The following is a 14,220-nucleotide window of genomic DNA, read 5'->3' as shown; positions in this document are numbered from 1 at the left end:
GTATGTATTTTTAGGCTGATGAATTGACCGTGTTTAAATAAAAATAAAATGAAATGAAATGAAATGAATGAAAGATTCTTTCTGCTGTTCTGGTTTGTAGCTGTTGCAAATGCTGCACCGTGAGATGAACTCTGTAATTTTCTTGTAAATGCCTGGCTAGTAGAAGGCTCCTTTAGCTCTCCTGAGACACCCCTGAACACCGAGGTGACTGGTATGTACTCTGTCTATCATAAGTTACCTTAGGGTAGATGGTACTATGATTCGCTCGCCCTTGAACACGACACCGTCCAGTATGGACAATTCTTCTATGAAAGGAAAGTATTCTGTAACTTGAGTGGTACGTCTACCCCTCTCTCTGGCCAGCCTTGTATGATCATAGTGACTAATTCCTGAAGCTCTGCATCAACTTCCGTGGCACTCTTGATTTCTAAGAGAGTTAGGGAAGGTAGGCTCGGCTGAGGGGATCCGCCATGTGCATCTCAGTGCTATTTCTGTATGAGACTTCTAAGTAAAATTTCTGTAGACGCAACAGCATTCTCTGCAACAATTTGGTACACTCAACAGGCTCTTCTTCATAATGGATTCCAGGGTTTTGTGGTCAGTGTCAATAAAAATCTTTCTACTATAGACAAAGCCCCCAAACCACTCAACCCCAGAGACAATTGACAATAACTCTTTCTCTATCTGGGCATTGTTAGTTCCGTAGGAGTGAGGGCCCTAGAAGCGTCAGCAACAGGGTGCCCCTCTTATCGCAGACAAGCCCTTAGACTACTCATGGAGGCATCACATCAAAGCAGGTCTTCATTTGAGAATCGAAGAACTTGAGCACTGGAGCTTGGGTTAGTACTTACTTTACTTGCTCTAAGTACTTGCCATGAACTTCTTCCTCCCATACAAACTCATTTTCCTGCTTGACAAGTTCTCTCAGTGATTTTGCCAAATCTGTTAGATTGGGTGCAAACTCCTGTACGTAATTTACCATGCCTAATACTCTCTGGACGCCTGCCATATCAGAAGGGGGTGGCATTTCGATGATGGCTTTCAACTTGTTTGGATCGGCGCCGAGACCCTCTGAAGATATAATGTGGTCCATGTAGCTGACTTGTTTCTGCCTTAACTGCATCTTCTCTGAATTCAACTTGATACCTTTCTTTCGACAGCGGTTGAACACCTCTCTCAGGTTTCGGTCATGATCCTCAAGGGCTTCTTCATCCGTGTCTCCCGCTCCAAAGACCAGAATGTCGTCTTCTATAGCTTTCTGCCCTGATAGCCCTCAAGTGCAATATCAATTCTTCTCTGAAATTCTTCTGAAGCTAGTGATACTCCGAATGACATACGAAGCCAGTGAAACCGGCCCCATGGTGTTCCGAAAGTAGTCGCATAACTGCTTGGCTCATCCAACTCAATGTTCTAGAACCCAAAGCAAGCGCTAGCTACCGTTTTACGCGATCCTTTGCATCCAGCTATCAGTGTCTAGTTTGATACTGGAATCCTCCAAGATAAACCCTGGATGATTTTCCTTCCAGCAGAATCTGAGCTGGTTTTTAAATAATCGAAATATGTTTTCCTCATATTCCTTCCATCATCCTACACGATCACGGTGATTTGTCTTTTCTTCTGAAAAAAACGGAAATCTTTGATGATCAGGAACGGTATCTTAAACTCATTTGCTCAGAAGATGTTGGAAGCTTTCAGGCATGGGCTATATTTTATTAAAGGAAGGATGACTAGTATTATAAGAGTTTGAGAACATTTTGAAGAGCAAATGCAGCGATGCATAATCGGTAACTATAAATGCATGGATTTGGTCTCCATCCTCATAAATTCGTAAAAGTGATTGAAATGACAAAAGAAATCCACAAGATACAAAGTTTATTAAATCAAAAGCACAGTGACCCCGCCATGATTCGAACCAAGCATCCCCTGATTCGTAGTCAGATGCCTTACCATTGAGCCTTTGTTAAGAAAAAAAGGTGAATTATTCTCGAAAATAAAATATATTCCTATAAAGAAACAACTCATTCCATAAATTCGTAGTCCACTTTCTATTGCTGTTGCAGTTGTGTGTATACGAGGCCTGAAAAATAAAACATTTTTATTTTTCGTTCCGGTTGTTTCTCTTTTTTTTTCAATATTTTTCTCGATTCTTTGCAAGAAAATGAAATGAGCAGAGCATGATTTAACCATAGAAAAAATAGCAAAATACTTCTTTGAACACTGACTACGAGCTCGACTTTAGTTTGACATTACGAAATTCCAAGGTAAACCCTGGTTGTCTTTCCCACTGGAAAATATGGGAATATGTCTCCTTCATTTTCCCTCCATCAACCTTCATGATCACAGTGATTTGACTCATTCATAATCATCGATGATCAGTGATAGTATCTTAAACCAATGGTAGATGTGGTAAGATTTCCGGTAGGGGCTGTATTTCACCGATGGATGACGTATATCGTATATTATAGAAGCCAGAGACTATCAGAATGGAAAAACATATAATTTGTTTGAATGGCACCTTTAGCGATGTTCCTTTACCAAAAATAACTTGATTTCTTATCCAGCCTAATAATTTTATGAAAGCGATTAAAGTGATAAAAGAAATTTAAATGACATAGAGTTTATAAAATCAAAATATCCGCGACCCCGCCAGGACTCCAACCTGGAATCCCCTGATTCGTAGTCAGATGCCTTATCCATTGGGCTACGGGGCCTTTCTCTGGTCCCATTGGTCTCAGCATCTAAAAACCGTTTTATGTTTAAAATGAAATCTCTCTCTAGAAAAAAACCATTATTTCAATAAATGGCTGCGGTTGGCCCCCTGATGCTTATAATTTTAATGTCCTCCGTTTAAAAGCTTATGTGAGATTATAACACTGTCCAATTTTTAAGATTCCAGAGATTGACCAAACTGTTCGGAAATTGTCTGGAAATGTGATAATAATTGGACTACAGAAGCCTTTATTTTGAATTTTTCCCAGCAACCTGGTCACTGATATGTGACATACCAAGTCGAATTCCTTTCTTTTTCCATCCCATAGCAATTTAAATAAATAGCATTCACAAAGCCTATAGTCACATTAGCTCTTCGTGGAATACAAGTTGTAGATTTGCATGTTTAGTTTGGTTACTAAGTTGCCTTCGAAATGGTGGAATGGAATCTGTGGCACACTTTGAAGACAATTTTCGAAAGGTTACGTCACGCTTTTGGATCATAAAACGCCGCAAGTACTTTATAATACAGGGGTTTTTCATTAAGGGGGGAGGGGCAAGCAAATTTGGATTCAGAAAACAAATGAAATTTTATTTGCTTCATATTTAGTTGTAGTATGCGATCCAGTCTTGACATGAAATTTGGTGTCATGCAGGTAATAAAAAAAAAACCCACAGATCTGATAAATTGAGTGAGGGGGGAGTTCCTTTCCCCTGGACTAAGATGATCTGCCACTGTAATGTTGTTATTAAAAAGAAACAAGTGGATAGATGAAAAAAGAACAAAGTGGAATAGGAATCATCAGGTAAATATGAACTTATATTATGTAACCTAAGTACCAGCTTCACCAACTGAGCTAGCCATATATTCACATTCATTTATCCATCAATTCACTTTTATTAAGAACCAATATAATGACCAACTCCCAGGTAGCTTTTTAGCTCACTTGGTATACTCACTTTTGATATCTGCGAGGTGCTTTACCTCCTAAACGAGTGCTGAGACCTTATGTTTCTTATCCAAAATTCGACTTCTCATGAGGTAAAGAAATAACAAGAGAAATGTAGTTCTCGCAAATACCGTTCGAAGTACGCAACTACATATACGTTGCAATAATAACGCTTAATGATTATGCTCTTTGCTCATCAGATTCCGTCGAGATTGGGTAGTACAGAAACCATTTGCTTACATCTAGGTCTTCACTTTTGTTATTGAGCATCAACAGGGGCTTGCCAGCTAAATAAGAAGCCCCGCTCTCAAGGGCTGTTGTTTTGTCTGGAACTCCGTCTCTATCGACCAGCGCAGGAGCTCCTGTTATACTCACAGCCTGTGAGGAGTCATCTGTTCACATTCAAAATGAAATTTTTTTAAACTACTATCCACAATTATTCACAGGCTATCAGAAGAAGGTTAAGGATATATGTCTTGAATACAAGATCTTTTGTTATGCACAGGCAAAACTGAACAATGACTTATGAATAATGAGTCTATTTTGCTACATGTGAATCTATTTTACTACTCTAAACGTCAGAGCCAGGCTTTTTAGAGCCAACGTTTAAAAACGTTGGCTCTGCTACCTCTCCCTCCCTTTTCCTTTCAGATTAACACACTGATATACGGTACCTTTGACTTCCTCCGGAAAGTCTTCTCCTTTGCTCTCATCATTAGAATACTCTAAGGGATAAAAATGACAAAATATTATCCACACTTGATATTGGCCCTTCCCTGTTTTCTGAGGAAAATTTCTCTTCACAGGGACCTAAGAGTGGACCAAAACCTAATTTCTGATAAATGGCAAACAAAATATGCATATAGAGAACCAAAACTTACCAAATAAACTACCATCAATTGTTTCCACTTCATCTTCCTTTAATCTGGTATGGTTTTTCTCGCCTAAAAGTTCTTCGCCTATCTCTTGACCAGTCTTGATGGCTTCCGTTTGATTGTCTAGGTCCTCCAGGAGTTTAGTTATGTCGCTGTTACCTAAAGGTCTTGAAGACGAAGGATCTTTCAAGGCTCTTCCAGAAGGCTCAGTTCTCATTGTGGACACTCGGCCATGCCTGTTTAGAGGAACTATTAACATCTTTATATAATAAGTATACAAAAAATCATCTAAAACAGTATGAATCATAAACAGTACTCTTAGAGAGCGTTCTAACTCGGCTTTTATGCTGCCGAATCTAGCTTAAAGTACACAATTCGATATGGAACAGGATTTAACGAGTTCAAAGGGTACAGTGTCACGAAGAGATGGCCTAAATCTCAAATATAAACTTTGAATTCAGCAACACAATGTAGAACCTTTCATCAGCTGAAACATTCTTACCAAGGTCAACAACAGTTGTTGCTACAATTGCAATCCATGAGAGCAGCTTAAATAGGCTTTGAATGACACTCATTAAGATTTGCAAGTCAGAATAATGTCTTCAGAGCTCCGCCGCTGAAATGGAAGAAGAACACTGTGGTTAGTGGAGGAAAAAATCGGGATATAAATTGGAAACCACATCCACCATGAAAATGCCTTTCAAACGGAATGAACTTACACAATATCACGAAAAATTCGAAAAGTACAGTTCAGAGTTTTCGCACGAGCTAATTTGCCTTTTTTGGAACCCTTTAAAAATATTTGACTCGCTAACTTAACATGAACTTCTCTAATTGACTATTAATTTTGGATCACACATTAGAGCCCCGTGAATGTTTTAGCATACGATGTAAACATTATCCATAGAAAGAGAGCATACCAAGGTAAAGGACTTCGGGGGAAGACTTCGAAAATGAGGAAGCAAAGCTGTCATTCCAAAGACGACGAAGTAAATGGGCACCGAAGTTCTTTACTAAACTGACTGATCGAGGAAATACGATTTATGCTGCTTTACTAAACTAAGTTTATCGAGAAGGTACCCATGGATTATAAAAAGACCATAAATACGAGACAGAATTAGGTGAAAACTTCAAATAATTCAACCAAATGTAAGAACAGTGGCCGTATCATCATGAATATTTCAATCGAACCTCTCTAATAGTGATGAATTTGACAGGCACGTTGTGCATGCACCGAAAAGTAGACTTTCTTTGTTCGCTGTATATCCGAAAGCAGTCAACCAAAATGATAGATTTAATAAGAACAATAACAAAATAGCGCACGTTTTACCTGCGTTGGGAAATTCCTCGGAGCTGCTGGTACTGCCGGCTGTAGTTCTTCGAGCTGGTGATAGTATTGGTCATTATTCAAGCGCGACAGGTTGTTAAAATATCACTGATTTGCTTAAAGGCGGGTAATTTTGGTGGGAATCTCTTGATATAATCCATAATACTCCCTCGAAACAAAGACCATTTGAAGTAATTTCTTAATAATTGGCAGAAATTGAATATAATATTTCATCGTTGAATTATTTTTGGTGTTTTGATTATTACTCGGTCATATTCCTACCAGGAAAATATCTATGATCAAGATTATCTTGTACTTTATTTCAGGATGAATTCATTTAACCCGAGCTCTAAGAGGTGAAGGTACCCCAGGACAAAGTTGATACATCTACCTTTCCGACAATAAAAAAAAGACCCATTTTGTGTGTAAAACTGGTTCAAATAAGTCGAAAGGAAATCCGCGGTCAAGGACAGTGGAGGGTGGGATTTTGCTCTCAAACCACATTCGGATCACATCAGTTTTGCAATCCAGGAGAGGAAGTCAGTATCAAATATCACGATAATTACTAGTATCTTAACATATGTTGTATATTTTAATTTCATCATAGTATATTTTAAATAATTATCAGTTAGATACCCTGTATTAAATTGCTATTGATAGAAATCATGTAATGCGCGCTTGATCATTTCATGGAAAGCACGCCATAAAAGAGTTAAATTATTATTATTATTATTATTATTATTATTATTATTAAATACGCCAAAAGAATATAATCGTTCTGAAAACCACGAGTATAAATAGCTCTAAGTATGAACTATTGTCACTATAGATTCTAATCAAATTTTGTTAATGTCAAATGCCGCTCGACTGAATGAAAGATATCAATTACCGTTTTACGTATAAGTTGTGCAATCCTTTGTGTCTTGTCATGAAGGAAACGTCGACGAAACTAAGTAGTTAGCAGGACGTCACCATTTCCCTATCAATTAATTAAGTAACAAATGAGACCAACAATGTACCTCAGCAAAGCGTCAGACAGTTGTAACAGAGATCTTGAGTTTTAAGGCGGAGACCTGAACTTCGTAACCTGAACTATTATTAGAAGAGCTACGGCACGTAAGGATCCAAAAAAGCAAGGGTCCAAATGTTTTCCCATTGACTCTCAGGGGAGGTCAGCATATAACCCTCCCACCAATTTCTATACACTGAATGCATTTCTTTCATTTTCGATTCCGTGCGTAATTGTGTGTTTTAAAGAACTCAAGCATTCGTGTTCCATTAGCGGAGTATCCAGATGCTTTTATGGATGTGGTAGCAGTCTGCCGCCGCGTTTGTCAACGCTATATAAGGCCACCTTAACACCTACCAGACTTCCGACTTAAATTGGCGTGGCAACGCAATCAATTATTCTGTCAATGCCTACCCGAAGTTCAGCTGTCGGCAGTCAGAAAGCTGGCAGGTAGATCCATAATCAAACGAGCCAATGTATCTCTATTTTTCCCAGCTATCATTCTCCGATGAGCCAAACAAGGGAGTCTGTTTGTTCAAATGGCATTTCAAACTTATGAAGACTCCTTTGTTCACAAGCTCCATGAAATGAAAATGAACTTGAATTTATACCTTTATCATCACTCGACTCACTAAGTCAAGGGGGAACGAAGTAAAATAGCGGAATTCCCTTTTCACATAAGAGAGGGCATAATCTCATTAAATTTGAATCAGTGACCTTGGTTTCTCTCATTTATTGTAGTCAAGTTAAGCATCACAGAAACCAGCTCAATTTTATGTTGCATTGTGGTTAATTTATTTAGATTGTGTCACTGAAATTGCTTAAAAAATGTTATGGAAATAGCCACTCCTCCTACGTTATTGAACTAAAAAAGTCAGCACCTGGGATAATCGAGTTATTCACAGCCTTCGAATTTCAGGATTTTTTCCATCACAGAATTGCTTCATTTCGACTATTGATAAGACGAAATGAAAAGTGTAGGTAAAGACAAATGCCAGGTCGATCAAAAATTAAAAGTAACTAAAGCTACTGACTGCAAATAGAGTCTAATTCGTGGTCTTAGTATGATGTTCATTTAGAGGTCAGTCAGTGTTGACCTTTAAAGGGACAGAAATCCTTACAAAAACTACAGGTAGCGGTAGCTGCACTATTAAAGAACATTAATGAGGACACTGAGATATTTAAGAGAATGTTTAAGCATGTTCTGAAATGCTTTTGTACTTTGCATGCACGGCGCAGCGGGGCCGATTATGGCCAAGTTTTATTGTTTGTCAGTTTAGCGTAAAGTTATTCTTATCAGCAGGTCTGGCATCGTGAAACGGAAATGCATCAAAGTAAGGTAACCTTTCTGTCAAGCCCCTTTAATTATGGGACTCAGAGTTGAAACTGATAAGTGTCGAGTCCAATAAATATCCTTTCCGCTAACGCACTTTTCTAACGTAAACGTCGTTTTTTTGTTTTTCTTTATTTTTTCTTTTTCTTTTTTTTTGAGGCGTTCAGTGGAATCAAACTGCAAAGCGGGTCAATGTAATATTGATGTTATCATTGACACCATACATAATGAGCGGTTGTTGTTTGAAGCCGGCTGCTACACGTATCAAATAATCTATTGTTATTCATCGTAATACTGCTGCATCACGCGCCCTGTTTCAAAGTCAACATGGCGTCAGAGAGTCCGTCAACATCTCCAGCAGCTGTTGCTGGAAGTTCTTTTTTCATCGAAAACCTGTTGAATCATTCAGTTAGAACAGAGAAAGAAAGGCACCCCGACAGTTCAGCATGCAAACTTTTGAATTATTCCTTTTCCAGTCCATCATTGGCAATTGTTCCTGGGTCTGTCCCTCAGCGTTCATACAATGGGCTAAACTTCCCTCTGTGTACCATTCTCTCGAAATTCAACTTTGGTGAAATTTTTTACCCTCACTCAGTGAAAATTTTTGGCCATTCTCCAGTTTCAAACAGCAGACATCCACTAGGTAGGTTCATAAGGTGTTAACGAGGATAAATTGTTGTCTTTAATGTCATTGTTCTTGTGGTTCCTCAAACACGGCTGTAACTCAGTTCGATTTCCTCTATGATACTTTCGAAAAGGTAGGAATGAAAGTTATACATTAAAACGGTTTTATGTTGAAATACAATTTCGATTTTTGGTGAAATACAAAAAAAGTGAGGTAATGATCTGGCATGGCTTAGAACGACGTTCCTTTCATTACGAGTGAACAAGTTTAAGATCTCTTTCACAATTCATTTGTCTAGAATAAACACTGCATTAGAGAAACGAAAAGAGAGACAGTAAAAGAACAGATGAGCGTGTTTCTGATCACGAACTCATTCTGCAATTAAATTGTGATGCGTCACCTCTCAAAGTATATCCGGAAAGGCTACGAAATATTCTTGAACTAACACGATTTTTGAATCCTGTCATGAAAGTAGTTTACAACCCAAGTTGACAACAGAAATAACCGTGACTCTTATGGAGTGGGTTTTTCTCTTTATACATCTACACTTGTTAAGGCTAAAAGCCATTGCGCTTAAATCTAGAGCCAATAGAACTCGGTTTCTAACACTTCGATTTAACATTGGAGGTCTTAGTTCAAAGACAACAACTATGTTATAACAAATCAGGGAGCTAAGTAAAAGTATTCACAGTAAACTCACCCATGGAGCGATCCCTTCATGTCTTCCTAATTTAATGCGTCTTCATCAGTGTATGTAAAGGCTTATAATTTAAGAAATGGTTTCCCATTCACAACCATGTTATACGGCAAAACTGACTAATGTATATGTGGCACAATCACCGTTATAAAAAGCAATATTGTCGAGAAGTCATTCTCTGGTAACTTTAAAAGATGATGTTAGACGTTGTAAAAATTTGATTATTCCTCTCTACGATCCAGACGAAGTGCCTTTCCAAAGTAAACGAAGAAGGCCAATGAAGAAAAGGAAGCAGCGTCAATTATTTTCAGCCAACCAGATTGAGACCATGGAGAAGGAGTATACAAAATGCCAGTATGTGACTGAAAGCAAGCGGGCAGAGTTAGCTTCAGTATTAAATCTGACGGAGAAGCAAGTGAAAACCTGGTTTCAGAATCGAAGAACAAAGTCGAGGAGGGAAGCTCAAGACAAACAAAGAGTGTTAGTCCTCGGAAATCAGAAGGCGTCCTTTAGCATTCTGTGACCGACATTTGCTCCAAAGTGACCGGAATTTTCCAAAGCGGGAACACGGAGTGTATTCAGTATTCTATTGTGCCCCAAGTAGTCCGTCATATTTGCCTCTTCAAGGCCGTTTAGCTGGATTATAATGGAGTTATAAACTTAACACTTAAGTATGTATGAAGGACAAATGGAAGTGTAAAGTATCGGTTCAAAGAACTCTCGTCCCAACTGCGTTCATAACATGGCTTGGCTGTTGTAATTAGGAACCTAAAAAATTGATTCTCATCATTTTCAGTTGTCAACATGCATTGTATAACCTTTCAATGATAAACTCCCTTCCTAAGTGTTTGACAGGTATATTGGCCCTATTGTAATTTTAAAAAGTTCTGCGGTTTTGGTGGGCGTCTTGGTGAGCGCCGTTATTTACAAGAACATGTTACAATCACGGTCTTTCAACGGACAAAATAACGACGGAATTTACAGATTGAATGTATACAGAATAAAGGGATCCCACTTATTTTAGAGACATACACAATAAATTACATTACTTTGGCTTTGTTTTCCATAATGAAATAGAGTTACATTTACAATTATTGCATGGAATAAGTTATATTTCACTAGATATTAAAATTTTAAAAGTGTTTACTACATTTTTTAGTTTACTTTAATGTAAAACTTTGTCCAGTTAGTTGCGAATTTTCCATCTCCATACAAACTTTTGAAACTGCTGAGAGACCTACTTCTTCGCCATGAAAGTTATGCTGATAGTGCTCACGAATGGACATGGAAATTGCTCTACATTCCAGGCCCAACTCCCTATTAAGCGACATGAAATAAGAAAACTACACTAAAATAGCATGATGAAAGTGTATTGACGGCGCATAAATTACATATATTAGAGCTTTACAATCGGATTTAGAGTACCCTTTCATCTTATTCCTTAACGTAATCTCGTTTATACTTTATTATATACGGTTATTTTCTCAGTAAAGGACGAAAAAAAAGTCCAAAATGCTTCTTTTGTGTCGTGAAAACGCAGTAAAAGGACCTAAAAGCCAAATGCACTTCTTTACTCTTTTGACGCACAGTTGCAAACTTTCTGTTAATTAAATTGCGGCCGCTATTATTTGGTAAAAGTATTGAAAGCTTTAAGTCTTGAGCAAGCTCACCATGATAAAGGCCATGGTGTGGAACGGAAATGAAATGCGAGCGCCGTGACAATGGAGATGAATGTACCACCTTAGGCGGGTCAGGTTAAGAACCTTGGTTGAGACATTCCCACATTAGTAATATTTTTTCCTCAAGCTACTCTGGGATGAGAACTTAATTTTTCTTAGACGTTTACCAAAGTCTCATAGTCTACGATGTATTTTACTTCGTTATAAATGAAAGTCCGCTCGGTTTGTAATCCAGGCTTTGTTCATACGTTCATGCGCAAGGTAATTGTGAAACTGGCATCGCTGAATGGTCTCGAAATGTGGAAATATCAGCTATAAATCGCTAAGAAATAAACCAATGAAGCTTTTTAAGACATTAGGACATGTGTATAGTCTACTTCTAGCTTTTGTTTTGGCTTGGTAATACAAAGAGAGTAACAAGAGCTCTCTCGAGGCAGCATGAGATTAAAATGGTGTGCTTGAGCATTTAATATTATCGTGAGATATTTAAGTGATTTAACGCCTACATTGCTTCTCTTTTGTGATCAATGTGGACGGACCAGCGTTGACAAATAACTCAGAACTGAACCCTTTTTTCTGCGACGATGAGTAGGTACAAATGGGTTGCTTGACGAGCGATGCACAACTAAATAAATGTCCACAGTTTCTGCCGGAATTCTCTGGAGCTTGCTTTTCTTGACAAGATCTTCCAAGAATTCGCGAAGAAAAGTGGCAGCTCAAAAATCTTTGGATTATTCTCAAACAAATTATAACTTGAACAAGGGATTTCCTGATGTTTTTCACCGCTTTTTTTTAATCCTTCCAAAGAGCAGTAGCTCGGTACAAACAATTTCCATCTCCGCAGACAACGACTTCTCTCTTTTGAGGAGGTACATCTTCAGAAGTCATAATTTGTTTATTTATACGTTAACAAGTATGAAAATAGGCTGTGCAGACATAAATACGACTGAAAAGACTTAAATGAGTTTTTTCTTGGCGATTCATGGCTAATTTTATAAATGTCGAGACCATTACGAGATAACGACTGACAATAAACCTTACGCAAGGAGAGACGTTCAGCGGTATATTTCATGACATATTTCGTGAAAATACGAACAAAAACTTACACTTCCCTCCAATCAACATTATCTCTATCCATTCATGAAAAAGACTGCAGCGAAAAGCGTTGATCTCTCTCCAAAATCGGTTTTTTTAGACGTCGAAACAACCTTTCGCCGTGTATCCCCTATAAGTTTGCCCCGTGACGAGCCCAGAAATCTTTGTGCAATCACGAGGATCCAATTACTGGCAACTCATTAAGTGCAATTGACTTGCAACAGACTTGCGGTGGTGAATACAACCACTATTTAATTGCATCAGAAACTGACAAAGGGCCGATTCGCACTTGCGAAAAAGTTGTTTGTTTAGACAAAATTTCTGTCACCACCAACCGTCTACAAGTGCGGATAATTTGTCGCGACTTGACAAATTTTGGCCGAAGCGGACAAATTTTCAGACGCACCACCGACAAAATTTGTCCTAGGTAAAAACTGGACAAAATCGTTCAAATTGACAAAATTTTGTTTATCTTGTCATTCATAGGTCATAAAAGCTTTTAACCGTGTAGATTTAGCGTCTCAGTTGTTTCTCGTGTTGCGAAACTAGATTTTAAGATTTTCGCAGAGGACAAAATGAATCCTCATGGTTGGAATTTAAGTGCCACTCTCGCTAAAAGCGGTCCTCTCGACTTCCCGTCGGAAAAAAGTTTTCTTTTATTTTTTGCCCATGAAAAGGGTTTAGGACACATGTTTCAAAAATAGTTTAGTTGTTCTCCAATTCTCTTTTTTTGCGTGGCCACAAGCCAAAAATCATTTTTGGCCAGACCACCTCTGTGAACAGCGATCGAAAGTGTCGATTTCAAAGATTTTGTCCAGCGCGCAGCGACTGCAACAATGTAGTTCACGGAATTCTATCCTGCTACAAGTTACAAGGTGTATTCAGTTAGTTAACAGACAAAATATGGAAACTTCAGCTGAAATATTTTTCATACCAGCGTGATCAGAGGAGACCCTTCTCTTCGACCTTAATTTGCATATCAAAAATTCACTACTTTGTACGAAAGAATTCTCAAAATGCAGGCGTTAATCGGACCGAAAAGGCGTATCAGTGCATAGTTTATGCAACGAGGTCATGGATTGTCTCAAACCCGCGGGTATATCTTCAGCTTCCATCCACCAACTTCTTAAAAACAACGCAAATCCATGTGTTTGCTCAATTGTGCTCGTGTCAAAGATCATTTGCATGATTCTTGGAATTGACCAAGATCTCCTTTTTACAGTTCAAACTTCGTTCGTTTATCTTCTACGTTGAGGATTTTAGGTTTTCACAGCAACTGAATGGAGATTAGATGCCGAGTTGTCCTAAAACGTTGCGTAAACGTGATCGGTCTTAACACTTGCGCGCTTGCGTGACTTACAAAGTAGACAAAGGTGATCGGAAGGCGCCTTCTCGATAATTTACTTTGAAATATCAGGTCATGAATTATGCACAGTGTGGAGAAGATCAAAATTAAAGAATAAAATTTGGCACTCTGGTCATAACAGACATATCGCGTTGCTTGAAAGGACACAAAAACAAGTTAAAATAGGTTGCAGTGTTCATATTTACAAAACAGCACGCATACACTCCGAAACAATTCCTGCAGTTTCTCCCGAGATTTAGTATACGGAACCCGATGAACTAACCCTCCTTTCCGCAGATTTGTTTCCATCACTAATGATGTTACGCTCTTATGGACCACAACGGTTTTGAGCGACAAACTCGACATTTCCCTGCCACCATCAAAATCAACTGGACAAACCCAGCTTGATATATTGCGTGACGTGATTGTGAAAATTTTTCCCCTTGCCATATGACCTGTTTCGCGGGTTCTACAAATTGAAATCAAAATTAGTTAATGTAACGAATTAGAATCGAAAGTTATTAAAATGGACTGAATTACATTTTAATGAGAAATTTAACTTTTAAAAAGGTTTAC

At 38.3% G+C, this 14,220-nt stretch overlaps 2 protein-coding genes and 1 non-coding gene across 10 annotated transcripts; 1 reads left to right on the top strand and 2 right to left on the bottom strand.

Moving 5' to 3' along the window:
- Positions 1–2,638: 2,638 nt before the first annotated feature.
- Trnar-acg (transfer RNA arginine (anticodon ACG)) lies at positions 2,639–2,711 on the bottom strand. The gene has a single exon. It is a non-coding gene; the product is annotated as a tRNA-Arg (tRNA).
- Positions 2,712–3,274: 563 nt separating this feature from the next.
- LOC113668569 (uncharacterized) lies at positions 3,275–12,428 on the bottom strand. 8 transcript variants are annotated; one of them, XM_089183141.1, is made up of 6 exons: positions 12,311–12,428; positions 5,865–5,918; positions 5,037–5,150; positions 4,541–4,783; positions 4,334–4,384; positions 3,275–4,051 (listed from the first exon to the last, which is right to left on the bottom strand). In XM_089183141.1, the coding sequence occupies exons 3-6, from the start codon at positions 5,107–5,109 to the stop codon at positions 3,840–3,842; spliced, it is 579 nt and encodes a 192-aa protein (XP_089039267.1). In that variant the 5' UTR covers positions 5,110–5,150; positions 5,865–5,918; positions 12,311–12,428; the 3' UTR covers positions 3,275–3,839. The 8 variants fall into 8 exon arrangements, with proteins under 8 accessions (XP_089039267.1, XP_089039271.1, XP_027040299.2 ...); XM_089183145.1 differs by having other exon boundaries at positions 4,541–4,770; positions 12,311–12,415; XM_027184498.2 differs by lacking the exon at positions 12,311–12,428 and adding an exon at positions 6,751–6,810.
- On the top strand, positions 6,425–11,038 carry LOC113668559 (brain-specific homeobox protein homolog). The gene is given in 3 exon segments (XM_027184486.2): positions 6,425–8,846; positions 9,768–10,009; positions 10,011–11,038. Coding segments are annotated over 3 exon segments (720 nt in total). The 5' UTR covers positions 6,425–8,530; the 3' UTR covers positions 10,173–11,038.
- Positions 12,429–14,220: the final 1,792 nt, after the last annotated feature.

The sequence above is a fragment of the Pocillopora damicornis genome, chromosome 9 (genome assembly GCF_964200805.1).
Source record: "Pocillopora damicornis chromosome 9, jaPocDami1.2, whole genome shotgun sequence".
Classification (NCBI taxonomy): Eukaryota; Metazoa; Cnidaria; class Anthozoa; order Scleractinia; family Pocilloporidae; genus Pocillopora; species Pocillopora damicornis.
This window is presented reverse-complemented; position numbering and strand designations above follow the sequence as displayed.

What these genes read in the sequence shown, in the direction of transcription:
- LOC113668569 (XM_089183141.1), bottom strand. Translation starts at nt 5,109, where the DNA reads ATGAGTGTCATTCAAAGCCTATTTAAGCTGCTCTCATGGATTGCAATT. An exon ending in AACAACTGTTGTTGACCTTG is followed by an intron (nt 4,784 to 5,036) that starts GTAAGAATGTTT and finishes AGATGTTAATAG; the next exon opens with TTCCTCTAAACAGGCATGGC. An exon ending in AATTGATGGTAGTTTATTTG is followed by an intron (nt 4,385 to 4,540) that starts GTAAGTTTTGGT and finishes TTTATCCCTTAG; the next exon opens with AGTATTCTAATGATGAGAGC.